The following is a 25,446-nucleotide window of genomic DNA, read 5'->3' as shown; positions in this document are numbered from 1 at the left end:
GTGTCTGAGCCCACTGGGGCACAAGTGGACAAGCTCTGGTGTCCTGCAGGTCCTGGCAAGGGCTGGGAGAGCACAGCGGCTTTGTGGCATAGGAGGGAGAGCTCTCCAGCATGTGCTGAGCCCTCAGGGAGGAGGAGGCTGCAGGGTGGGCTGATGCAGAGCCTGCCAAACACACAGGTCCCAGCACAAACACATCAGAATTCGAGTTAAATTGATTTCAAATTAATGGTCAGGAGTGTTTGGTGGTGCTGCTCCAGTTTGAGCTTGGCTTAGAGGTGGTTCAGGTGGCTCTTAGTGAACAAAGAATGGTTCAAACTAAATTTTGGCTTGACTGAATTTTGAGATAAAATTAATTGAAGGGTTTGCTGTGGTACTGTGATGTTGGATCTCTAATTCCAGGATTGCAGTCATTGCATTGTTATTTTTGGTGGGTCCCTTGTGTTCTGTGCTGTGTAGGGAAATCAGATGCAGTGTGCCCTGAGAATTATCCAGTCCTGGGTCTCTCCTCTTCTCCTGCCATTTTGTCCATCTCTTTCTTTTTACATCTCCAGCCTGGACTATGTGAGAGCTACACTAGGAGGAGATGCTGTTCTTCCTTGTTTATTTAGAGATGAAAACAAATATTGTGTCACTGAGTTCTATCCATTCTACCAGTGTTTTATGTCTCCCCTGAAAATCACTTTTCAGTGACAAGAGTATTTTGGCTTCCCTTGGGAGGAATCTGCTGCTCTTGGCAGTCAGGAGAAGCTTGAAAACACGACCCCAACCAACCCTAACATAAGGAAACAAAATTCAGCTCAAAATTGAAACACTTCCAAAACATTGTGTGCCTCTTGTTGAAGGGGACTGCAGCAGATCTGTGCAATCACCTGTCCTGTTGTGGGTTATCTCCAGATTTTGAAGCAAAACGAGCCCTTTCTAGTTTTGCAAACTGAAGATATTTGTTGTGAGCTGATCTGCACTCCGTGTCCGATCCAACATGAAGCATTTTGCTTTGGGGAAGTTTCCTTCATGGTCTGTTCTTCTTAAACTGTGCTGCTGTAAATTGGACATGAAAGCAGGATTCAGAGGGGGGTTTGGGCCTCGTTTGCAGAGGGAGGAAGAGGGAGAAGTGTCCCACCCTGTTCTCTCATTTCCCTGCGTGTTCCCCTGTAAAGCACAGCAGAGCAGGCAGGTGACAGGGACACGGTTCCCTCTCTTCCTGGGCGGTGCAGGGGATTAATGTGCATCTCTCTCAGCCTGACAGGTTTCCCCACCCCCTTGGGCACTTTAATCCCTTCTGTAGATTGGACCCTTTCCACCAGGAGATGTTTGTTGGGAGTGATCTGCTCCCAGTACCTGGAGCCCTGGGCATGGCACTGCCCAGAGAGCTGGGAAACCTGCGTGCAAGTCCCACATCTGCTGAACCTTCCTTTCCTTCTTGCCCTGTGTAATTAACTGCTTTGTTTTCCTTGTAAGCCCAGCCAGATTCCCAACCACCTGACCTTTCAGGCTTGTAAGAATTGTTCTTTCATAATACTTTGCCCCCAAAAAGCAGGATGGAACAACAAAGGTGACAGAGCAGGAAGCACCTTTGATTTTCCAAAAGAATCCAAGTGTGAGCTGTGGCAGAGGAAGACATCTGACAGTGTTAATTATCACAGTTTTGTCAAAACTGGCCTTAAATAATTACTGACCTGTGGTCTTTGACCTGTTGTAGAAGCAGCTTCTTCTCTGCTTTGCCTGTGATTGTTTTTCCTTTAATAGTCTCTTGTGAGGGCGTGGATGGCCCAAGGCAGTTTATGTGTTGTTTGCTGTGTAACAACCTTCATTCACTCAGATATATTCACTATTATCTGGAAAGTTTAGCTCTGCTTCTTTATTTCCTCATTGGCAAGCTGATGTTTAACTACAGTTTTTGTGATATTTTGGTGAGCCTTCTGCAATGAAAGAACTGCTGCCTTAATTCTAATGAGAGCACTTAGTTGAATTAATTAATTAGTCTTCAGAGATGTAGGTAGGGTGATCTGTTGATGAGACATCAAGAAATTTCTTCTGTAAAAAGAAATTTCTTTCTATAAAGAGCAATAGGTTGGGTGGGTGCTTGTATGGACATAGGTAAACGCTCTGGTTCAACACAACCAGCACCACAAATCTTGAAAGACTGAAAAGAACCAATCTGAAGTTTTGCCATGACGTAGTTTAGGCTTGTTCTGATTATGTTTTTTCTCTTGAGCCTGGCTCTCCTTGTATGTTAGTTGCAATATTGATAGTGGTAGCTCAGTTGTGTGGCTCACAGAATCACAGAATGAACTAGGCTGCAAAAGACCTTTGAGATCATCAAGTCCAACCTATGATCCAACACCTCCTCACCAACTAAACCATGGCACTGAGTGCCACGTCCAGGCTTTGTTAAACACCTCCAGGGATGGCGACTCCTCCACCTCCCTGGGCAGACAATTCCAGTCCCTCTTCCAGTGAAGAATTTTTTCCTGATGTCCGACCTAAACTTCCCCTGGCGCAGCTCAGGGCTCTGTCCTTTTATTCTGTCAGTGGTTGCCTGGGAGCAGAGCCTGACCCCCACCTGGCTACAGCCACCTTTCAGGGAGCTGTAGAGAGTGATGAGGTCACTCCTGAGCCTCCTTTGTTCCAGGCTGAACAACCCCAGCTCCCTCAGCCGTTCTTCACAGGGCTTGTGCTCCAGGCCCTTCACCAGCCCTGCTGCCCTTCTCTGGACACGCTCCAGCCCCTCCATGTCCTTCCTGAGCTGAGGGGCCCAGAACTGGACACAGCACTCGAGGTGTGGCCTCAGCAGTGCCCAGTACAGGGGAAGGATGACTTCTCTGGTCCTGCTGGCCACGCTGTTCCTGGTCTTGTAGCTCCAATTTCAATTCACCTGCCTGCCTTGGTAGAGCCGGTGCCACATGGAATAAATGGGACTAAAATGGGCAAAGCTGATGGGTTTGTGCACAGAGGACGGGGGGAGGATCAGTCTGGGAGCTGTTTTAACCTGTTTGTCTTCCTCCCTTCTGCTCCAGCCATCTCTTTTCAGATGCTGTGGGGTGAGCAGTGCCCTTGTTTTGCAGGTACACCTCGGGAGAGGTGAGGCTGTGGGACACCCGCACCTGGGACTACACAGCCCCTGTGCTGGCAGCAGTGGCGGGCCCTGGAGGGGCTGGAGCCCCGCCACACGTCTCCTTTGTGAGGATAAACAGCTCCCTGGCTGTGGCAGCCTACGAGGACGGTGAGCAACCACAACTCTCCTCCCTATTACAACAACAACAACAACAACAACAAAAAAAAAAGGCTCTACGAAAATGAAGCAGCTGTGCTCAGCTTTTTGTGTGTCTGTAATCCTGTGTATCCACACACACGCACACACTTGCTTTTATGTGAGAAAGTTGGCCAATAACCCTAAATGCATTAGGAGGAGGCATTGGAACACAGCACCCATTAAAACTGAGCTTTAATTCCTACTGGAGCTGCTGCACAAAGCTTGAGTGCCAGGCTGTAGTCCAGCCAAGCTATCTTAAGCAAATAACTTGTTTTGCTATAAAAATATTAAATATTCTTCCACCAGCCTTCTCCTCTGGCCAAAACTCCCTTGGGGTGCTGCAGAGCTTTGTTATGGGGATGGTGGTAAACTTGGATGTCTGATTAATCCCCGTCCCTCTCGCTCTTGGCATGGTGTGTGCATGCACTGAAGTGTTGGTTTGCAGTGCTGGGTTGTTATTATATACTTGGATTTAAAGAAATGAAGCTTTGACCTAATATTTAGTGAAACCCTCATAAAATCCTGGTTGTGTGCATTGTTTTAAATATCCTTAGAGGTTTTCTATAATGGACAACAAGAGCCAGAGACCAGCATCTTCTGGATGTGGGAGCAGCAATTAAAAAAGCCAGGTTTGAACAGTGCTGACTGACTGGGATCCTAAGATGAGGGGCTCAGGCAGAATTCAAGTCCCATCATCTTTTTTTAAAATGTATAATTTAACACTTAAAATGGCTCCTTGGGTATAAATAAAGAATATTTGTACATTTAGAGAGCTTTGTACACATACTGTCTTTGATCCTGGCGTTTGTACAGGTGAAAACAAAGCAGAAGGTGGATAATCCAAACAAAATCCCTAATCCACACATTTATTTTTAAAAGTAAATTAAATGCTTCATGTGTTTTAAGATTCTCAACATCCTTAGCTGTTTTTCTAGCTTGGATCATACTGGGATGGTTTTCTGTGGGTAAAAATTGTGTATAGGCAACATTTTCTGACAACAGCAAATCTGGTGTTATTAATATTATTTACTTGAGTCATAGGGAATTATAACACGGCTTTAAGTGCTGGCTTTTTTTCCAGTGAGCCAAACAATGACTAGCAGAGGGTCTTTTGTTTGTTTTCTAGTTTCCCACTGACTAATCTAATAATTTGTCTGGGTTTTTTGCCTGTCATATCCCTTGCTGTCAGTGCTGTGACTGAACTAGTTTGCATAAAGCTCGGCATCTTTTATTCTTTTGGGTAGAAATTTTAATAGGCTCTCTGATATGGCAGTGACTCTGATTTGAGAAGCCTTGGTCAGAATAGATTAGTTTCTATGGGAATAGGGAAATAAAAAGACCCATTTTAGCAGTGTTTACTAACTGCAAGCCGAAAGCACATATTTACACTTTGGTGCAGAGAGTTATTTTAAATTTTGGGGAGGGAGCGGGCGGCTTTGAAGATAATGTGTTTGATTGTTCTTTGTTGTACTTTTCCAGCTCCCTTTCCTCTTTGTTTGTAAGTTTGACTAACCCAGAGAAACCATCTGCTCGTGTTGGAGGTGGTGCTGTCAGGCAGAGTCTAGACTTCCCTGGCGGATCCCTGGCTCGTTGCGATAGCATCGGCTCCTCCCGGTCCAGCAGGGCTCCCGCAGCGCTGCCCTTGGCACCCCATCCCAGGGAAGGGCTGACAGGCACAGCCTGCCTTGCTCTGCTCCTGCAGCTCCCTTCCCAAGGCACAGCAAGCAGAGCAAGGAGACAGGTTTGTCTTCCCGGGATGCCCCTATCCAAAGTGGGTTGTCACTCCATGGTGGCACTGAAGGAAAATGGGATTGTGGCTCCTGGTGAATGTTCCTGACGGCGCCAGCCTCGGAGAAACAGGCTGCAAGGAGAGGGGAAGGAGGGAGAAATGGATGGGGAGCAAATGAAGTTCCCTGTGCCTGTGCCAGCGCTCAGTGGGGGCACTGGATGTACACCTGGGGCAACGGGACTTGGCAACTCGAGCCACAGTTGTGATTTTTGAATTCCAACCCACTGGCCTCATATTTCTTCTGCCTTGTTTCCTATTGTCAGCACTGGCAGTGCTCCAGTTTGATTTTACCACTAATTGTGTTGCACGTTACCGAACTGAAATGAATCAAATCAAAATGCTTTTCCTGGAGCATTAGATAAAGCAGGCGAGGGTTCTGGGTAATGAGCAGATGCTGCTAATGCAGGGACAGGAGAGGCCTTGCCAGGACTCCATCTGCTCCATGCTTGCCTGCCTTTGGCTGGGAGCCACAGCTTTTGGGAAACAGCAGTCTCCTTTAGCCACCCCTCTCCCCCCTGCGCTCTGGAGTTTCATGGTTTGACTTGAAAACAACGTGCAGCAACAGGAGAACGGAACTTTTTCCTGCTGTCCTTTAAATGCCACGGCCACCCCGGTGCAGCCACGGCAGGGGACACAGTCCTGCTGCCCTGTTTGTGCCCCCTCAGACCCACTGTGAGGAGCTGCAGAGCCACTCCATGGAGCAAGGGAAGGTGGTTGCTGCAGGGATCAGAAGTGCTGCTGCCTGCTGCAGGCTCCAGGAGGGGAATCCTGGCAGCACTGCTTTTTGGGACTGGAATTCTGTGCACTTGTCCTTTCTGATGCCCCTAAAGCTGCCTGGGGGTGTTGTCCCTTCTGTACCCTCTTTGCAGAGTGGTGGGTTTGGTGCCTTGCCCTGAGTGCTCCTAGAGAGCGGGAGCATTCCAGGCTGGCTGGAGTGAAGGGAAAAGTGTTACAAGGAAACTACAGCAGGGGCTGGGCTATTTATTTATTGCCATTGGTGGCTGTGGGTGCAAACCTCTTGGTTTGGGTGAGCAAGAGTGTGGTTTCCCATCCCAGTCATCCCATTCCCCATGCTGGGAATGAAATAGGATCTGTGCCTTCTCTGAGGGACTGCCCAGGGATGGTATCACGTGGTGGAGGTAAAATCTGGGGGCGTTTGGTGGGAACCGGTGTGGTAATGGTAGGGTGAAGGCAAGGCTCTTATCACTGATCTTATCACTAATCTCTCACTGCTTTGTACCCTCAGTACCTGCTGGAAGTAAAAATTAAATGTAAACCGTTGGTTAATGAACTTCAAGTGTCTGCTAAGGTTAAATTGGCTCCTCTGAGTAGAAATGTTTTTAGGGAAAACTCAGAATTCACAATAAGAAGTTTCGATACTCCAGGCCGCTGCTCATTTCCACCCATGCTTTTCTTATACTGCTTGTACTTCATAGAGATATGATATAGCTGAAAATTATAAATAAATTAATGTTCCTACTTTGGAGTAAAAAAAAACCACCTCTAAGGAGCCATAGAATCACAGAGCAGCCTGAGTTGAAGGGACCCACAAGGATCATCAAGTCCAAGAGTTTTCAAAAGGTAAAAAAGAGTTTTATTTTGTTCAGATCGAGGTAGAAGTGGCAAGACCACAACTCTGAAACAGGACAAACATCGTGGAGATGATGTGAGTTCAGCAGCTTCTGGCCTTCCCACGCAGTTGTGTTTAGAAGCTGAAGTGAATGAGTGTGAAAACCACGAGCACATTTGGGTTCCGTGCTCCAGCACAGACAAAATTCTGGTTCTTTAAATTTATTTTTCAGATAATGCACATGTAAATTGCTTTTCATCTTTTCCAAAGCTGGCAGCAGCCCCTAGCTGACAGCAAATGCTGGTTTTAACACACAAGAGCTGATGCAATGGGACTTCAGGATCTGAGCTGGGATCCTCCACGCCCAAATCCAGCCCTCCCATCCCAACCTCCTGGAGCAGGCAGCTCAGGTGGGCAGTGCCCTGTGCTGTGCCCAGCTCAGGAGGGGCTCAGACAGGCTCTGTGACGCTGCCAGACACAGCCAGGATAATATTTACAAATGAGATTTAACTCTGTTTGCCTCTGTGTTTGTGCTGCCTTTCCCTGTCAGAGGATTAGGGGATTTTACAGGAAGAGAGATAGTTGGTTTTGTTTTAATTTTGTAGCAAATGCAGAGAGAAACCTGAGGGAAAATAGATGTAACAGCTGCTTTTGCAGGATGCCTTTTGTGCTCCCAGCCCTGCTGATGGAGGGAGAGGAGCCTCCAGCCCCCCACCTTTGACACAGCAAGAGCTGTGCAAGGCTGGCTGGTGCTGCCGAAATTGGGCGATCAGTCAGGACCAGCACTGCACTCTCTGAGGCACAACAGGCTCATGCTCAGTGTTTTCTCAAAGTACCTTCCAGCCTGGAGGGAATTGCAATCAATGGACCTTTCATCAGGCCACAGTTCAAAAATATATTGGGTTGGGAGTTGACTTTTTTGTCGGATCTGGGGCAGAGTGTATAAACAAGGCTGGTGCAGTGATTGTCATGTCGAGTGTCAGCATTACAGCAGCAGCAGCAGCTTCTTGCCCTTGTTCTCTTGAGCCAGGATGATTTTCCAGCTTGCTCATAATTCTAAGTAATTTTGGGGAGTTATTGTTGGAGTTCAGTTGGAATAATCACGATTATGGTGCAGATTTTAGCGTGCCGTGAAAGTGCTGCTTACAATTTTGATTTAATGACCTTCTAACACTTTCAAGATTCCAGTATTCAAGATAAAAAACAGATAACGTATGGTTGCAACCTTAACTTCACCTTAGCAGAGGAATTGCTGTGGAAATGAGGCACTGGGCAGTGCTGGAGGCAGGAAGACAGACTGTGGAGAGCAGTGATCTCATCTGCACTGCTAAATCTTAGCCTGATTTTTTTTTATGCTGCCACACTAATAACCTGAACTGGAATGGTGGAGGATTTTTTGCTCTTACCCAAACATGATTGACTGCTGCAAAGACTTGCATGCCCATAAATACCTTTTGCTGTTTCTGCAGTGAAATGCAGAATATTCTGAGCAGCACTTTTAGCCCTCGTAGCAGCTTTACCTATTTATAAATCCAGTGGAGTGTTTGCTTTTTCTGTTTTCCTTCTGTCACGATCCTTGTGGGTCCCTTCCAACTCAGGATATTCTTTGAACTCTCCTTGTTACTGTTTACTTCGTGCTCCTTCATTACATGTGAATTTGGGACCTTACAAGTCACTTCTTTTTTCTTATATTACCAGGAATGTATTGCCCATATCATGTATCAGATGTTTGCCTGGTTAAAACCTTTTATTTTGGACAGATTTTGCTGTCGAATATCTGGTTAAAAAACCAAAAAAAAGTACCTGTCTTGAAGCAGTTTTATTATTGCATTTTATTATTTCAATGTCACCTCTGTCATGTTTGAGGCACAGCAATAATAATAGTAATAGTAATAATAGTAATGATAATAATAATAATAATAATTATTAGTGGCTTGTTGCCCAAAGTTAGAGAGCAGAACCCTGAGCTCTGGGTTTCCCAGTTTGCTCCTGTGGCCAGAGTATTTTTGTTATTTTCCAGAACTCTCATCCATTAAGACACTGTCAGACCTTTGAAATGCTCAGCACAGAGATGTGTAAACAAAAGGCTTCACTGAAAACAAATCAGTTTCCCTTTTCCCCCTTCATGAACCTGGTCTTGAACTGGGATAAACATCCTGCTGAAGAAAAATCAAAAATCCTCCTGCTTGGAGGAGCCTGGCAGCCAAATCCATGGTGTGACATGAAAGTCCAGTTCTAACACCCATGTTCTGCTGTCACTCTATCACTGGTGGGGTTTTTTGCCTGGTTCAATCATCTTTGCCTGGTTCAATCATCTCTCTCTTCCCCATCCCTTTGTTTTAGGGAAGAGGTGCCTCAGCTCAGCCCTGGTGTGGGGTGGAGGGGATGGAGCCTGTGCTGCCCATTTGGATTTGTTAACTGGTTTTAAGCTGAGTGTGTGCAACCAGTCTGCTTTGCAAACCCAGTTCAGCAGTTATTTACCTTTCAAGCAATTAACATAATTACCATTATGCTAAGAAGTAATTTTGGGAAGTTCTGCTCTGAGCCCTTACGACTCCGTCGGGACAGTTTTAGTCGGGACTTATCTTTTTGATGGAAGCCTAATTGCAGTTTTGGCTTTGTGTAAACAAACAGAGGCGGCTAATTGTTTAGGCAAATAGCAGATTAATTTAAATATTCATCCCTAATAAAACAAAAATGGTCCCCATTATGGTACTCATTCCCATGGTGAGGAATATAAATATTCAGTGGGAGTGCCATTAGACAGGGATCTTAAGGATTATCTGCATTATTTCACATGGGTAGCACTTTCCAGATACCAAATAATCTTTACAAAAGCTAACATAAATCAATTTAAACTCATTTAGCTACCATTTCACTATGTGCAGTTTCATTACCACACTCTTGCTTCACCTCCTCTGGGACTGAGGAGGAGTGTTTGCAAACTGGCAGCGGTGCCCATCCACAGCTGTCTGTCAGGGCTTTTATGTCTCCTTCTGAAGGAAGAGCTGCCATTAATCATTTCATCATTAACGTGCTCCACTGCAAGGGAGGCTTCTCCAGCCCTGCCTGTCACGTTGGAAGATTGCTTCTCCTTAATTCAGTGCAAAGGTGGCCCAGAAGGCTCCAGCTCCCTTCTGTTCCCTCCTGATTGCCTCAGGTTGCTCTTACTCCGATTATGATGCTTTTAAATGGAGAATTGCGGAGCCAGGCTGGCAGAAATGCAATTACAAATATGTTGTCTTTTGACTTACACTCCTTTATTCTTTAGGGTTTGTATTCTTTAGCTTTTCTCTGTGGTCACCAGGGACAGGACCCAGGGAGTGACTGGAGCTGTGTCAGGAGGTTTAGGTGGATTTTAGGGAAAGGCTCTTCCTCCAGAGGGTGCTGGGCACTGCCCAGGGAATGGGCATGGCCCCGAGGCTGCCAGAGCTCCAGGAGCGTTTGGACAGCGCTGCCAGGGATGCCCAGGGTGGGGTTGTCGGGGTGTCTGGGCAGGGCCAGGAGCTTGGCTGGATGGTCCCTGTGGGTCCCTCCAGCTCAGGATATTCTGTGATTCTGTGAATTGTGCATCAAAGTGACTTAAAATTTGAGTGTGGGTTCTTCCTCACTGGTTTTTGGGGTAATTCAGGGCCTCTGTATAATAGAACAAAAATTCAGGTGTCTGTTTACATCTGATCTCCAAACATGGAAGTGTGAGAGAGGGTCAAGAGTCTTCCTCAAGGTAGGTATTAATGTTATTGGAAAGTCCAAAATTAGGAATAAGTTACAGAGCAATAGAGCCTGGAATCACAGAATCACAGATGGGTTTGGGTGGGAAGGACCTTAAAGCTCATCCCATCCCACCCCTGCCATGGCACTCCCACTGTCCCAGGCTGCTCCAAGCCCCAATGTCCAGCCTGGCCTTGGACACTGCCAGGGATCCAGGGGCAGCCCCAGCTGCTCTGGGCACCCTGTGCCAGGGCCTGCCCACCCTCCCAGGGAACAATCCCTTCCCAGTATCCAATCTGTACATCTCTTCCTTCAGCTTCAGGCCAGAATACATGAATTTTCCTCAGAACCTGTTCCATGGTCAGAGGAACCACAGCATCCTGAAGTTCCGATTTCCTGCCCTCATCTCTTCCCTGTCTATTCCCTTTGTTCCACCAGATCGATTTGCAGCTGTTTGAAAGTTGTGTCAAAGCCTGAGCTAACCCCCAGTGCCCATTTTGCAGGGACTGTCAGTGTTTGGAGCCTGCTGTTGGGGCGGGAGCCAATCCATCACTTCCAGCACAACCAGCGCATCCAGGCCTTAGCCCTGGCCCCGGGCGGCACCGCGGTGGCCACGGCGTCCGGCTTCGAGGTCAAGGTGGAGAGCCCCGATGACAAAGGATTCTGGCAAACCCCAGGAACATTTGAAATCCAGAAATTGGTGAGTCTCCAGGCTACTCTGCTTCGTTCCAGCAGCTCCTGCTCCACTAATTATTTTGGTAGGGTTAAGATGGATCTTACGAAAGTCTTCCAGCCTGAACTAGATAAGGGCGTTGTCAGCTTGAGGCTCTGACTTTGGAGCAGGTTAAGGGATGAGCCTTCCATCCCTGAAGAGCAAGGGTGAAATGCTGGCTTAAACTAGGAGTGAAAATGAGCACAAGTCCATATGGTGCAGGAGGTTGGCTGGGTTTAATTTTTTTTTTTTTTTTCGTTTTTTTGTCAACAGTAAACTAAGTTGGCTCATTTTGTAAATCAGTTTTCTCGCGTAGAATTGGAGCTGAAACTCCAGGTCTCATTCCAGATCCCCACTATCTGATTAATTCTGAGGCAGGATATTGCAGGCAGCCTAATAGTGGCACTTGTGAAGCTGTAACTACTCGTGCAGCTTCTTTAGGTTGCACCTTCTGTCACTGAAGTTTTGAGAGTTGTAATTAAAACTCATTCTCTGAAGTTTTATTTTGTCTCAGAGTATCAACATTTGTTTGAAAGGGGAAGTGTGTAGGAATAATTGAGTCTTGCAGCCTCTCTCCTGTAGGAAGAAGCTGTGCAGTTAAAGGGTGTGAAGTAATTTTAACCACTCCTGATTAATCCCCCCTCCAAAGTGAAGTCAGTACTTAAAATATTGGGGGATTTTGTTAATTGAAGAGATTTTCCAGTAAAAGCACCACCCACTCCACTGTAGTTGGATCCATTTAACTTGTGTGCTGTGACAAGTCCGTTTGCCCCATGGCACAGACACTCAGGACCCCACACTCTCTTTCAAGGCTGGGTTAGAAATCAGCTGTTAAGAAGTTTAAACCCTTCCCACGGGGAAACTTTCCAGCCCTGTCTTCACTGAAATGGGAAGAGCACCATCCTCGTGCTCTTGGGACAGAGGATTGGGGTCTGACATTTGGGCTGTCCTAGAGTTGTGATGCCTCTGTGTTAATTTAGGGTGTATTACATGATTGCACAATAAACATCAGTTATATCAATGTGTTTCCTCTTCTGGACCACCTTATTCACATTCCAGCCATGATATTTGCTTTGTGTGCTTTAACCTTGAGGCTTTCTGTCCTTCAGGATGAGGCCATTGGGTCTTGCTCCTTTCTTTGAGGTGATGTTTTGGGATGTTTAATTGTAATGTGCTCTGATTAATTGGGTTCTTTATGGGCTCGTTCGAAAGACTGTGAGCTGAATTTCACCCGAGGAGCTAAACTTGCAAAAGTTCAGAAATAAGCTTGGTACTTGGTCTTTGTGTGGAATTAATCCATAATTGAGGTGATTCAGGACACACGTGAGTAGTTGGTTCAGTTCAGCATGTGGCAGTAGTGATGCAAAAGAATTTTTGACTGTAATAGAAATAAAAAGTCTGCTCTTTTTAGGTCAACTTCCTTAATCTGGTTCCAGATGTCACGGGGAGCCCAGTGGCAGTGGCAGCTGCAGAGGACATTGTCTATCTCCTGAAAGCAGAAGATCCTGGCAAAGTTCTCCACTCTGTCTATGGTCAGCCTGTCACCTGCCTCGATGTGTCTGCTCATGAAGCGGCCTTTGGCATCAAAACCTTTGGCTGGTTATTGAATGAGCCCAACCAGGTATTGTAATTGGTTTTTGATAAGATTTTTATACCTTTGTAATTAAGGAAAAAAGAATGAGTGCTGAGGGCTTTTTTCCCTGCTCTCCAGCTTTTGACAGGAGAGAGAAGACAATTTAATGCAATAATCTCATGCTTCTTTGTGTTCTTCTGTGGGCTGAAGTGAGGGATTCTTGTTCAGCCAGCTGAGTTCACTTTGCAACCTCTGCTCCTCAGCAAGGCCCAAGTCAGCTTATGCTGCATCAATGCATCAGGGGAACTCATCTCAAAGAACCCACCTAAAAACCCCAATAAACAACCCAAAAGCCCAAAGCATCCCTCAGCCTTTCTGGTGAGGACATCCTGAGCAGTGTCAGGCATATGAACACCCTTAGGAGGAAGATGCTTTTTGTGTTGTGTGCTCGAGTATTTGCCCAGGCTGTGAAGAGAGCTGCTTCCAGATGCCTTGGGAAGAGTTCCTGACCCTTTCCTGCGTCTTGCCTCCCTTTTCCACTCCCTTTGCATTCCCTTGTTGTGTTACACTTCAGGCCGTCAGCAGGGAGGGAAGGAGGGTGCTTCAGGCAGGTGGAGAAGGAAGCAGAAGGGCAGCACCCAGATGAAAGGAGTGTGGTCTGCAGTGTGAAAACGCAGGATTTTCCTTGGCAAGCGACTAGAAAGGGAAAGCTTTATTTAGGACTTCCTCAGTTAGGAACAAATGTGTCCAGCTCATCTCGTTCCCCTTAAAATCCCTGTTCACCATGAATACCTTGAGGGCTGAGATGCTGCAAGCTGTGCTGTATTTATTAATTCCTTTGCTGCCCTAATCCAGCTCTTTTCCCTCTGGAGGTGGGAGGTCAGGAGGTAAAATTTCCTCATTTGTGGGCATTACCCCAGTGATCACTTCTGTGCCTCCTAAAGGAACAGAGAAACCTCCCCAGGCCCCGAGTGCCGCTCAGCAAAGCCAGACATCTTTCCTAAATTAGTCCTGAGCTGCCCTGCTCTTGCTGGCAGATTGTATTAAGCCTGGTGCATCCTAATCAGGGAGATGGGCCCAGACGGCCGGAGGGTGTGACAAGGACACTGCCTTGGCACTGCTGCTCCAGCTGACATCACGCCGGAAATTAATTACTAATGTCTATTATGATAATTACCGGCCTCGCGCAGACGTGAAGGGACTTTGCAGCGGCTGATTACGCTGGGCACACGGTGACAATCTGTCTTTGGGAGAGCTCTCCCTCCTGGAAATGCAATCCTGCAGGATTCCAGCCCCCTTGGCTGCTGCCTGTGTTTCTCCCCAGTTTGGGGTTTTCTTTGTTTTCCTCTGGGTTATTATTTTTCTTCTCGCAATCCCTGCCTAGTAACCTGCTTCCCGATGAAAACACTTAGGGAAACCATCTTTTCCCTCCCTCTCTCTTTTTTTAATCATTTTCTAATTTTAGCCATGTTTGACAGCAGAGCTGAGATCTGAGGCATAAATTTTGTGGGAACTTTTATGTCAGAGAGGAGGAAAACATCAAATCCATGGCCTAGACTTGGCTCCTGTCAGATGAGAGACACCCGTGCAGGATGGAGGGGAAAACAGAAATGCTTCATCCCTGAGAAGTTCAGCTTGCACTTTAGTAGCACCAGACAACCCAAATATGATGCTGTTTCTTGAAAGTTCTTCTGCTTTGGTGCTCCTGGAGCTCTTTTTTTAAGTCAAGCTGTGAAAGATTTCATTGTTTCAGCTCTGTTAATTCAACATGAAATACATTATTTCCCTTAAGTTCCAAATTCTGAGATCTGTGTTCCCATCTAGGCTTGTCCCGGGCTAATTAAATAACCCAGATAACGACCCACAGGGGAAATCCTTATTCCCAGGGCATCCAGGGGACATTCCTTGAGGGATGATGTCAGGCCAGTGACACATCCCCCATGTCAGGCAGTTGGGAGCCCCGTGGTCACAGAGCTGCTGCAGCACCAGCACCAAGGCTGGGCAGTCACCTGTTGGAATTTTGGGTTTAAACACCATGGGGGAGATTAAATCCACAGACTGGCTTTGGTCCTCTCTGTGTCAGGATCTAACCCTCGTAAGGAGGCAGCAGGATGAACGTTAGGCTTGACTTTGTCTGATTTCTGATGCAATCTGGATGTGGCTGAAGCTTTTCTCATAGCTGGTGGCTTTATAACCTTCCCTGAATCTGCTGTCAGGTAAGTCTGGGCTCCTACTGTAGTTCAGATGAGCTTTGTGGATTATTTCTATGAAATTTAGAGGTGTTTATTCTCCTGAGATGGGAGGAAAAACCCTCAAACACAACTTTCTCCTGTATTTCAAATTCTGCTCAAAAATTTTAATGTACTCAGCAGTTCTTGGGGGGGATATAAGATAATGAACCAAGGAGGATTTGGAGGTTTTTCCACCAAAGCAGCTTCATACAGCATGCATGAGAATTTCTATTACAGCTATTATCAGGGACAGTTCAGCTGTGGGTTTGGTTGCTTTGTGGAACCTGGTCCCAGGACTGGTGGATGGGGAAGAGAGGAGGGAAGGGATGGTTTAAAGCTCCACCTCAGAGGCAGAAGGCTGTGGATGTGTTGAGATCGGCTCTCTTGGGTGCTGCTTGTCAATGCTGTTGCTTTTGCAGCTCTTTGGAGCTGCTGGTTGGCTGGTACTTGGTGAAAGGTGTTCAAGCTCACCTGGCTCCTCTCAGCAGCCGTGAAACACTGCCTGGGTTTGCTCCTGGATTTGATGTTTCCGTGGAATTCTTCAGCTGCTTGGAAGTGTGAGTGCATCCAGTGGAATTAACCACTGTTGGGAACTGATAGCGAGTGAAAACAAATTCAAAATCATGGAATAGCTGGGCTTGGAAGGGACCTTAAAGCCCATCCAGTGCCACCCCTGCCACAGGCAGGGACACCTCCCACTGTCCCAGGCTGCTCCAAGCCCCTTCCAGCCTGGCCTTGGGCACTTCCAGGGATCCAGGGGCAGCCCCAGCTTCTCTGGGCAATACTAAATAATCCTTTAAATTGAGTTTCATACTTTACAGTCATTTTTGGATGATATATTTAGGTCATAGCTTCTTTACAGAAGCTTTAACATCTTTTTTGCACTTTATTTTAACTAAAATCCTTCTGACTGAGAAGCTGCATTGTCTTTCCTGATGTCAAATGTCTCCAGTTCTCACAGAGTTCCAGAGACTTCCATTTTTTTAATCGTAGTTTATTCCTTGTTTAAAAATGTGGGAGTTTTCACTTCTGTTAACCCCTGTGACCGTTGTAAATAGCCCAATTTTCAACAAATTCTTCTTTATGGACTCTTGTTTTCATACTAGTAGAAGGGCAGGGCTTACTGGTGCCTGAACAGATGGAACTTGCCCAAATGTCTCTCTTTGAGGAGTTGCAGGGTGTTAGCAGATCTTTGGAGGTGTTGAAAGGTGTTTTCAATACCTTTTTCTTTATACACTCTTGGTACCACTTCAGAGAGGTAAAACTCCGAGGAGCTGAGCTGTGTTGGCCACTACAAGAAAAAGAGACCAGCAGAGTCCAGAACTTTTCCTTGTTGAAATTTTGCATGATTTATTGATCGAAGAAATGATCAGGAATAATTTTGCAAGTTAAAATAAATAAATGAATAAAAAACGAGCTAAATAGTCAACAAATCCCTTTCTGTTGGCTGACATGAATGACATTCTGCTTTTTTCCCCTGTTTGTACAATAGTGGGAGTGCCTCAAAATTGGCATGGCAGCCTAGGTAGGTGCCTCAGGTTTGGAAAACACAGCTGCTAGGATGTGCCACGAATATTCCAGGTGATGAAACCAAGGGAATTAATTCCGTTTTTAAGGTTCAACTTGCCTCCCTTCTCCATGGGAGAAGGTTTCTCTGAGGTTAGGGAAAACCTGTCCCTGGGCTAGAGGGACTTTTTGAGTGCGTGGGTGGTTCAGTGGGTAAGCACAACATGCTCCCCGTGGGCCCTGGAGCTCTTAGCCCAGGCTTCAGCCACGAGTCAAACGAGCCTGGTGACCCCATTCCAGGTCCTAGCAGACATCTGCCCACATCCCAGCCCATCCCAGGCTGGCAGAGCCCCGGGGGCTGGCAGTGCCCAGGGCTGCAGGTGCGTTGGCAGCGCCGGCACAACGCTTGGCTCCCCTTCTTGCCACCAGCCTGGAGCCTCACTCTGCAGCTCCAGGCACAGGGAAACTTCAAAGGGAAAAGCAAACTCCACTTGTCTGTAGCTCTGTGTGTGACTCGTGCAGCAGGTGTTGGATGGGGAGGAGCAGGGAGCCGCTTTTCCTGCTGGATTTGCCGGGAGCTGTGCGGGCTCTGCTGGTTTTGGGTTTTCAGGCGGCGCCCGGCGCATGCGTCTGCCAGGGAAAAGTCACCTCTCGGATGGCATGAAAGTCAATTTTCCACATGCTCAGAGAAGTGCTTGTGTTCCCAGCTCCCCACAATGACTTATATCTGGCAAGAACTTGCAAAATAGTCTCTCTGGCTGATTGTCAAAAATTACATCATATTGGAGTAAACTGCTTTTAAATCAAACATCCATTATTCATGGATATTAACTGCTTTTTTATTTATTTATTTATTTATTTAAACTGGCTGTTTCGTGTTTGATTTACTCTTTTTCTTCCTCTCTGATTGTCTGTCTGTCTCCCTCAGCTGCTCCTTTTAAATCTTAGCTCATCTTGAAATTTATGGAGCCAGAACACTTATCTGTGTGCACAAGTATCAGCGTGCTGACCTTGCATTTGTTAGCAGGCATATTGTTTTTGTTGTTGTTGCAGTGTGATGTGCCATATTTACAGTAGGCAATCCAATACATTTGCACCGGGAAAATGTGCCCCTGGGGCTTGTAAACTTTAAAAATACTCTTTTTTTTTTCCTTTAGAAATAAAATCCAAACTTGCAGCAGTGTGGACCATATGTTGTCGTTAATTTGATGAGTTCCCTCACAAATGCATATTCCTGCTTTTGTAGGTACCCTCTGGATTGGATGGGTTTGACCTGAGCAGAAACCAGATCCCTTTTTATTTATGGTAGACTTGGAATTTCACGACCTTTTTTTTTTTCCATTGGCAATATTTGTGTGTATTCAGGCAGTGTTTTTTCCAACTGGCAGAGGGCTGGACAGAAGGAAAGGGGGAGAAACATAATCTGAAAATAAATGTAAATTCTGTTCTCAGGCTTGCTGCTTGATCCTCTGCCACTCTGAGCAACTCAGGGTGGTTTTATTTTAGTTAAAATGACAGAAACCTCAATCCTGGACAGTTCTTTCTGAAAAAGTGGTTCTTTAATGGATCCTGTGTGTTGTTCAGTGGGGAGAAGGATGTAGGGTTTGAGTGTGGTTTTACAAAATGCTTTTTGCTGATATTTGTGATCCTCCCTGCAGCACTGCATCTAAATAAGAACCAAACACACCCCACACACAGAGGGATTCACCCAGCTCTGAGCCACAGCTCGCTCTCCATGCTGCTCCTTTGGACAGGAGGCAGGAAGGGGATGGAAAGGGAAAGGGAAAGCAGCTCTCCCCCAGAGCAGGCGTGTGCTGGCTCCCAGCCAGGACAGTGGGATGGACACCCCAGCTCTTGTTGAAAGTACCACAGGCTCTTTGATAACAAGTGCTCAGGGATTTGTTGTTTTAATGTTCCATCCAAAAAAGACATCTCTGACAACGCAGCATCCCAGAACACCTGCTGGGGCTTTGGACACGCATGGAAGAGTTCCATCAGCAGCATTTCCTTCAGTTCCTTGGTTTTTCTTGGAAGTATCTCAAGCAGAGTGCATCGACCACGCTTGACCTCACTTAGCTGCGAGATGTAACAAAGCTCACAGCTCAGCTCTTCTGGCTCCAGAGCCTTTAATTCTTTGGGAATTAATTTCAGGCATCTTTCATGAGTTCTTGGACAGCATTTAAAGAGAGTGCCCTGTACCCACTGCTCTGCAGTTCTGTGCAGAACAGTAACTTTTCCTTTCTTGCCGTGCCTGGGCTCGTGAATTTGCCGTTCCCGGCGCAGCCCTCCCAGAAGAGCAGCCCAGGTTGAGCCGTGCCCAAGTCGCCCAGTAAAGAGGGGAATTAGTCTAATGCACTGCCTTAACAAAGGGGAGACTATGGGCATGAATAATTAATGCCCCCAGTCTGTGGCAGTGGGCTAAAATGAAGTCCCATTTGCTCAGCCTTATTAAAAGAGAGAGAGAGAGAGGGAGGGATGGTAAAGGTCGTTAAGGGACTTGTAACAGGGAGAGAATCGCCTCGGAGATGGATAATGTGTTTGCTAATCTCTGTGGTCTTTAACTAAACAGAATGCTGAAGGTGCTCTGGCTATTCCTGGCTTGTTGAATTATTAAGCATTCAGGGAGATTGCCTGGCTCTTGGCCAACAACTTGGACTTTTCATTTGGCCGGTGTTAATAGGTGACACTTCTTATTTGGGGCATCGGATCCCGGTGCTGGCTGCATGGCCTCTTTAAAGCTTTTCCTCCCTGAGATCCCAGTGGGGCCAGGGCTGCTCGTTAGTGTGTTATCCCAGGGTTCTTCATTTCACACCCAAATGCTCTTGGTTCACTTCCCTCAGTTTGGTACCTATTAGGTCACTGGGCTTGGGTGTCCATTATAGGATTATAAATACCTTTAAAAGGGTAATCCCTTTGCAGTGTGCATTATAGGATTATAAACCTCCCAGAGACCTTATGCTTTATCTGCCCTTTAACACACAGGCCCTTATTTCAAGTCCCTGTTGACCAGGTATTTCCATTCTCTCTCCTTGGCCTTTGTAAGGAAAATCCTTCTTGCCTTGGGATATTGCAGGAGAGCTCATCAGAGGTGTTCCAGCGACTTCAGAATTGTCATCAGTGTGCTTTTAAAACCCTGTCTCCAGGAAATTATTATTCAGACTTCAGCATTCTGAGTGCTTTTAGCTTCTTTACTTATCAGCTGGGGAGGATAAAGGTTTGAAATTCATTTGCAGGCCATAAAACTGCTCAAGACAGGTTGAATTTTGAGATAGACAAAACCTGGATACTGAAGAGCACAAAGAGACTCTTCCAGTGATGGAGCTAATTGGTTAGTAAGATATTTGTGCATGATAAAATTGAAAATAAATTTTATTTTAACCACCAGTCCTGTTGATTGTTAAAAGAAACAATCTTTAAAGGAGTAAGAGACGGGCCTGAGGAGAGAAGGAATTAAAGGGGGTAGGAGAAGATGATAAAAGCTTTTCTTCCATTTTTGTGGGTGTGAACTTTTATTTTCTTATAGATTGTGAGATGCAGACACTTTAAATTGGTGGCCACCTACAATGTGAGGAGAAATAAGTCATTTTTCCACCTGGTGTTACCTGTGAGCTTTGCCACAGGGCTGTGGGCAGGAGAAAATGTGGAAAACAGGGGAATCTTTCAGTGCTACGTGGAAGCAATTTTTCATTCTAGCCTTTCATGGCCATGACTGGATGTTCAAGTATGTATCCTGTGTTTATGGCATGGATGGGAGCTCTGGTCGTTTAGATAAATTAATAGTTTGTGGATGTTCACTGCAAGTATCAGCCCCAGGGGACTTTTAAGAAAGCAGCTTTTGGCCCTCTCCCCTCTGGAGTTTTAACATCCAGCTGGGAAGGGCTCACCTGGGAGCTGGAATACATCGCTCCTGACCCCATCGTTTATTGTTCTTCAGCTGAATTCAGCAGTTTATTGACTTTGTCTTTTGTTCCAGACTTTCCAAGGAGAAGTTTGGGTTGCCAGGCACAGATATTAATTTCCTTTGCATTGAAAACCCTTGGAGGTGCCTTTGCCAGAACATCATTATCTGTGGGTTTGGTTACTGAGCTGTTGGGAGCTGGGCTGAAGTGAGAACAGGCTGTAAACTGCTTTTTACCTCAAACACTAACATTTCCATGCAGTTTGTAGCAGCTTTTTCCTTGGGGTGGAAGTTTAAATTAATTTTTATTTCAATTTTACTTTTATGTCCTAAATTTCCCTGCAAAGGGAACCCTGTCCTTGCTTTGGTTTTTTTGGGTCTTAAGGATGAAAAATGCCATGGTTTTTGGGACAGCTCCACAAAGAGCTAGTTTGGAGATTATAAATCTTAGGAACACCTAAGGAAGTTGGATGTGGATGTGTTGATCCTGATAGGGTGCTGAAATATGTCTGAATTTGGCTGGTCTTGGGAGAAATGGCAGGTGGAGGAAACCTGCAAATTCTCTGCCTCTCTTTGCCGTGTTCCTCGAGATTTTTAAAGCTTCGCTCTCCATCACCAAATGATCCTCTCCTGCTCTCTTAATTCACCTTTCAGATCTCTAAAATGGCACAGATAGGAAATAAAAGGCCAGGCAGCATCAGTGCTGCTGTTCTGGCAAATGTTGAGCTAATACATCCAGATAGTGCAATATTTATTGAGCTGCACGTGGCTGTAATCAGCAAATTAGAAGTAAAGAATATTGATGTGACGTTGACATGGCCACGCTGATGTTGCCATGGAAGCTGTAGGGTTTTTTTGATGTTTCCAATACCATTAACTCTTTTCATGGTCACAAGGTTTCTTTTAATTTAAACGAGCATCACCATGAAATTTAATCATCTTTATGAAGTTATAGAAGACCAGGTGCAGCGCTGAGCTCCACTGGGCTTTGACCAGTGCATTTTTCTGTTTCTAAAAATACTTGTTCTCCTAAATTGGAGGGCCCAAATAGACACATCTCATCTGGCCCCACAGGAAGGACAGCAATTGTGATTAAACTGATGGAGGAGAGGAGTGGGAACGGCCGGGGAACAGCTCGTGCTTCGCATGCAGGCTCTGGCTGAATCATCTCGGGTGCTGCCTAAAATCAGAGTTGTTTTTCTGCCTTTCCCATCTGAGCTGCCACTTCAGATGTGACATTTCCCTGTGTGTGTGAGGGCACCCAGGCTCTCAGCAGGGCCGTGGTCAGCTCTGCTCTGCAGTTCCTGCTGCCCTTGACCGGATCTGTCTCTCACTGTCCATCTGTCCAAACCTCCCCAGGGCTGCTGCTGTTTGCTTTTACTGCTCTGTCAAATGTTAATGTTGATGAGGAAACTCTTTGCTTTTCCTGTAAGCCTGAAAGATTTGTCCTGTGTGGTTTGCCTGGCAGCTGTACCTGGCCATACTGCTTCTTGCTGGATCCCACTGGGCAACTCAAATTCCTTATTTCTGAGGGTGTTGTTGCCTCTCTTCATGGGGATAGCTCTGTCTCTTGGTTCTGTTTTACACACCGAGTCCTGCAGAACACCTCTGGTGGTCACAGCTCTGCTTTGTGCTGCAGCAAAACATTGTCATGGTGCTCCTGCTCAGTTTCTGAGGTGTTTTATTCTCTTCCTGCCAGATCCTTCTTTACAACCTGGAAACCAACCAGTGCGTGACCAAGGTGGGCAACTCCATAGGTGACTTCTCATGTGTCAACCTCCACAACAGTCCCCCCAACATGCTGGTGGCGGGCAACAAGGACAGAAGGTAGGTGCTCCCATCTCCGGTCTCCCACCTCCAGCTTCCTGTCCTACCTCTGGCCCTTCTGGAATCGGTTTCTCCTCTCATGTTTCCATGAAGCTGAGGAACAAACTATTAGGTAATAGTTGGATGTGGCTGTCAGTGTGCTTTGTCTGGGGAAGCTCCACGGGAAGAGGAGCTTTCGGAGCCATTTGGTGGACGCAGTTGGTGCACAGCCCAGCGAGACCACTTGGAATATCTTCCTCTTCCCCGCCGCCACCCGCAAAATGAGTTTGGCATTTAAAAGCTCACTTTCTGATATTAAAAAAATAACCTAAGGGATGAATCACAGAGGATGAGATGGGCCCGGCTGCCAAATGATGTCAAGAGTGTATTTCGGAACACTGTGATGTCCCTCAGGTGACGGAGAAAAAAAGAGACTTTCATATGAACAGATTCCAGCTTCTATTTAGCTGATTAGCAGCTTTCTCTTTAACTCCTTGGCTTGGGGAGTAGGATTTTCCCAGCTCAGTGTCTGGTGCCAGGAATGGCCGCGCTGGGAGCAGGCAGTGCGAAAGGATTAAAGTGCTTAAAAAGACCCTTTGAGTCCAATTTTTAGATTTCCTTTTTTTGGCGAGTCGTTTGTGGGGTCTGATCCAGTGCACCAAAGGAGATGTGGGATGGCCAGGAGCCAGTCTCTAATGGCTCCTGCTTCCTTCCCTCCTCCTTTCCACACTGGGCACCAGGCTGCAGGTGGTGCTCTGCTCTGGTGCTGGGATCAGATTGGAAGGCGGGTACTTCCCTCTGCCAAATCCCAGGCCTCTGTCCCGCCAGTGCAGCAGCTTGCAAAAATGATTATTTTGTCAAACAGCTTTTTTTTTTTTCCCTTCCCGGTGAATAGGGAGTGCGAGCAAACCTCGCACTCTCAGCAAGGAGGAGAAAGGAAATAGCTGAAGTTTGACAAGTGGAATTGAATCCCTGGGAGGTTTTTTCCCCTCTAAAAGCAGATAATTGGCTTTCCAAAGCACCCCAGTAAAACTACCTCTGGTTTTGATCTCCTGCATGATGACAGGAGAGGAGCTGGAGTTGATATCCCTCCCCTTTATAGTAGAGTAGATGTCTGTGCCCTTCCCCTCCAGAAAGCTTTTGGGCCTTTCAGCTCAAGCACTGACTGAGTTCAAGGATGTCACTAGAACAGCAAGGAGTTAGGGATTAATAGTTTGGAAGACAAGTTTGGCATCCAGGAGGCAGAACCAGAGTATTTCAGAGGTCAAATCCTCGTGTGATGTGCTGGGCATCCGCACGTGGAACAAGACTGGGATCTCCACGGCCATATTATGGAGTGGGTTTATTAAACAGGGACCTTGCCATGGGAGCTCAGGCTGCTGCTGGCCAGAGGGAACACTTATTGCTTGAATTAAATACCCAGTTTCCCTTGAATCTGCTCTACTCAAAACCATGAATTTGATAAGTAGTGCTCATGAAGTGGTTTTGGTAGGACCTCAGAAATTCCTGCTGAAGCACTGCTGATTGATTTGATTCCTGAGCTGTGCTTTGCTCTGGCAAGAGGCCTCCTAGCAGGGAGCATGTGCTGATCCTGCTTTTCCTTGGTGGGAGCTGGAGTGGTGAGGAGTGTTGGGACAGCAAACACATGGCAAACCCAGAAAGGTGTGGATCCAAACGTATTCCACGCTCTCCTGAAGGCAAGGCAGCTCACTCCCAAGGCAGTCTGAGAGCAGGGTCCAAGCCTGGCCATGAGAGCACCTCCCTGGAGCTGGGATGAGTCTGAAGTGCTCCCACTGAGCCCAGCTGTCCAGGCAGGAGATGCTGGGCCAGGTCTGTGTTACAGCATCACGTGGGATTGGCAAAACACTGTTCCTTTTTTCCTTTAAGGCACATCTGAGCAGCACAAGTGCCTCTGGTTCTTCCAGGGCTGTGCCAGCACCGACACCTGCCTGAAAGCTGGGTGCTTGCTCATGGAATAAGCAGGGCTCAGATCTTGGCTTCCAGCTGTGCTTTCCAAACAGGAGCAGCTTTGGTTGCTGTGAGAACACACACAGGGCATTAGGGAGAGCTCCAGGAGTGAGCCCTTCCAAAGGCCCTGTCCTTTCCCAGAGCACAGCCCCGGGCTGTAGCCAGAGCTCCAGGAGTGAGCCCTTCAAACACCCAGAGCACAGCCCCGGGCTGTGGCCAGAGCTCCAGGAGTGAGCCCTTCAAACACCCAGAGCACAGCCCCGGGCTGTGGCCAGAGCTCCAGGAGTGAGCCCTTCAAACACCCAGAGCACAGCCCCGGGCTGTGGCCAGAGCTCCTCTGTGCTGGAGCTGGGGGAAGGGAGGAATCGTTGCCCCGCTCCCGCTGTTGGGCTGGGCCGTTCCACACGGAGCGCGTCCCTCGCCCTGCTCCAGCGTGTTTTCCTCCGTGTCAGATGGATGCTGCTCTGCTGGAGCTCTGGATGGCTCTGCTGCCTTTTCTCTCAGCCCCTGAAATGTGTTACTTGTAAAATCATATGATGCAATCTGCGCTGGAGAAGGGGAAAGGAAGGACTTGCAGCACCATTAGGATCGTAGCAGGGGTATGGAACGAAGTGCAGTTAATGTGTTGGAACAAGTGTGTTTTGGCCTTTTCTGGAATTAATGTGGACCTGATGGGTTTGTTCCTGATAGCCATCAGCTGGGAGGAACTTGCTCTGGCTTCTTCTCAAATCTGAGCTCAATGTTTCCCCTTTCCTTCTGTTTTCACTTGCTGCATTTTTTATTCATTTATGTGCTTTGCTTTAGCTCTCAGTTGTGATAAATAAGGATCAAACCCCACACTCCCTTGTGATATGTGCCAGGTTAAAAACTTAACACCATTAGCTCTAACTGGTATTGTGGCCTTGTAGAAGTGGTTGGAATCCTAAACTCTTTTTCTGTAGTTCTGCTTCTGGCTGAGTGTTCACTTAATTTCTCTTCAAAATGCTTTGTCTGAGGGGTCAATAATATCTGAAAATGAGATGTCCTAAAAGCTGCCCACAGTCAGTTGCATTTTTGAAGTCAAAACAGATCCTGGTTGCTGGGTGCTTTGTTTTAGTATTGGTGATTAAGTCAAACTTGTAATTCCCTGTCTTTTTTGAATTGCCACACATTTAATCTCCTCTGAAATCTTGGCAAGAATCATCCTTTCCTTGATCCTGATAATACCATCCCTCCTCCACAGTGGATGTGGGTTTGTACCAGGGGTGGGATGTGTTAACAGTGTGCCCAAAACAGGTGTTTTATGCCTCATGGCATTGCTGATGGTTTGGGAGGCACAGAGGGAGGAGCTTTTTCCAATTTCACTTTTATTTCATATTGTAGACTCATAGAATCGTGGAGTGGTTTGGGAGGGACCTTAAAGCCCATCCAGTCCCCCTCCCTGCCATGG

The 25,446-nt window shown here is 46.7% G+C and overlaps 1 protein-coding gene across 1 annotated transcript in view; it reads left to right on the top strand.

Annotated features, from left to right (window-relative positions):
- FBXW8 (F-box and WD repeat domain containing 8) overlaps nt 1-25,446 on the top strand; it is a 51,545-nt gene that overhangs the window by 20,855 nt on the left and 5,244 nt on the right. The window contains exons 5-8 of the mRNA XM_082293501.1: nt 3,066-3,223; nt 10,827-11,023; nt 12,447-12,656; nt 21,943-22,070. Of these exons, the coding sequence (XP_082149627.1) occupies nt 3,066-3,223; nt 10,827-11,023; nt 12,447-12,656; nt 21,943-22,070 (693 nt within the window). The remainder of the gene's footprint in view (nt 1-3,065; nt 3,224-10,826; nt 11,024-12,446; nt 12,657-21,942; nt 22,071-25,446) is intronic.

Source organism: Coloeus monedula (assembly GCF_965178545.1).
Source record: "Coloeus monedula genome assembly, chromosome: 18".
NCBI lineage: Eukaryota > Metazoa > Chordata > Aves > Passeriformes > Corvidae > Coloeus > Coloeus monedula.
Note: the sequence above shows the minus strand (reverse complement) of the source record. Positions and strands in the feature narration are given on the sequence as shown.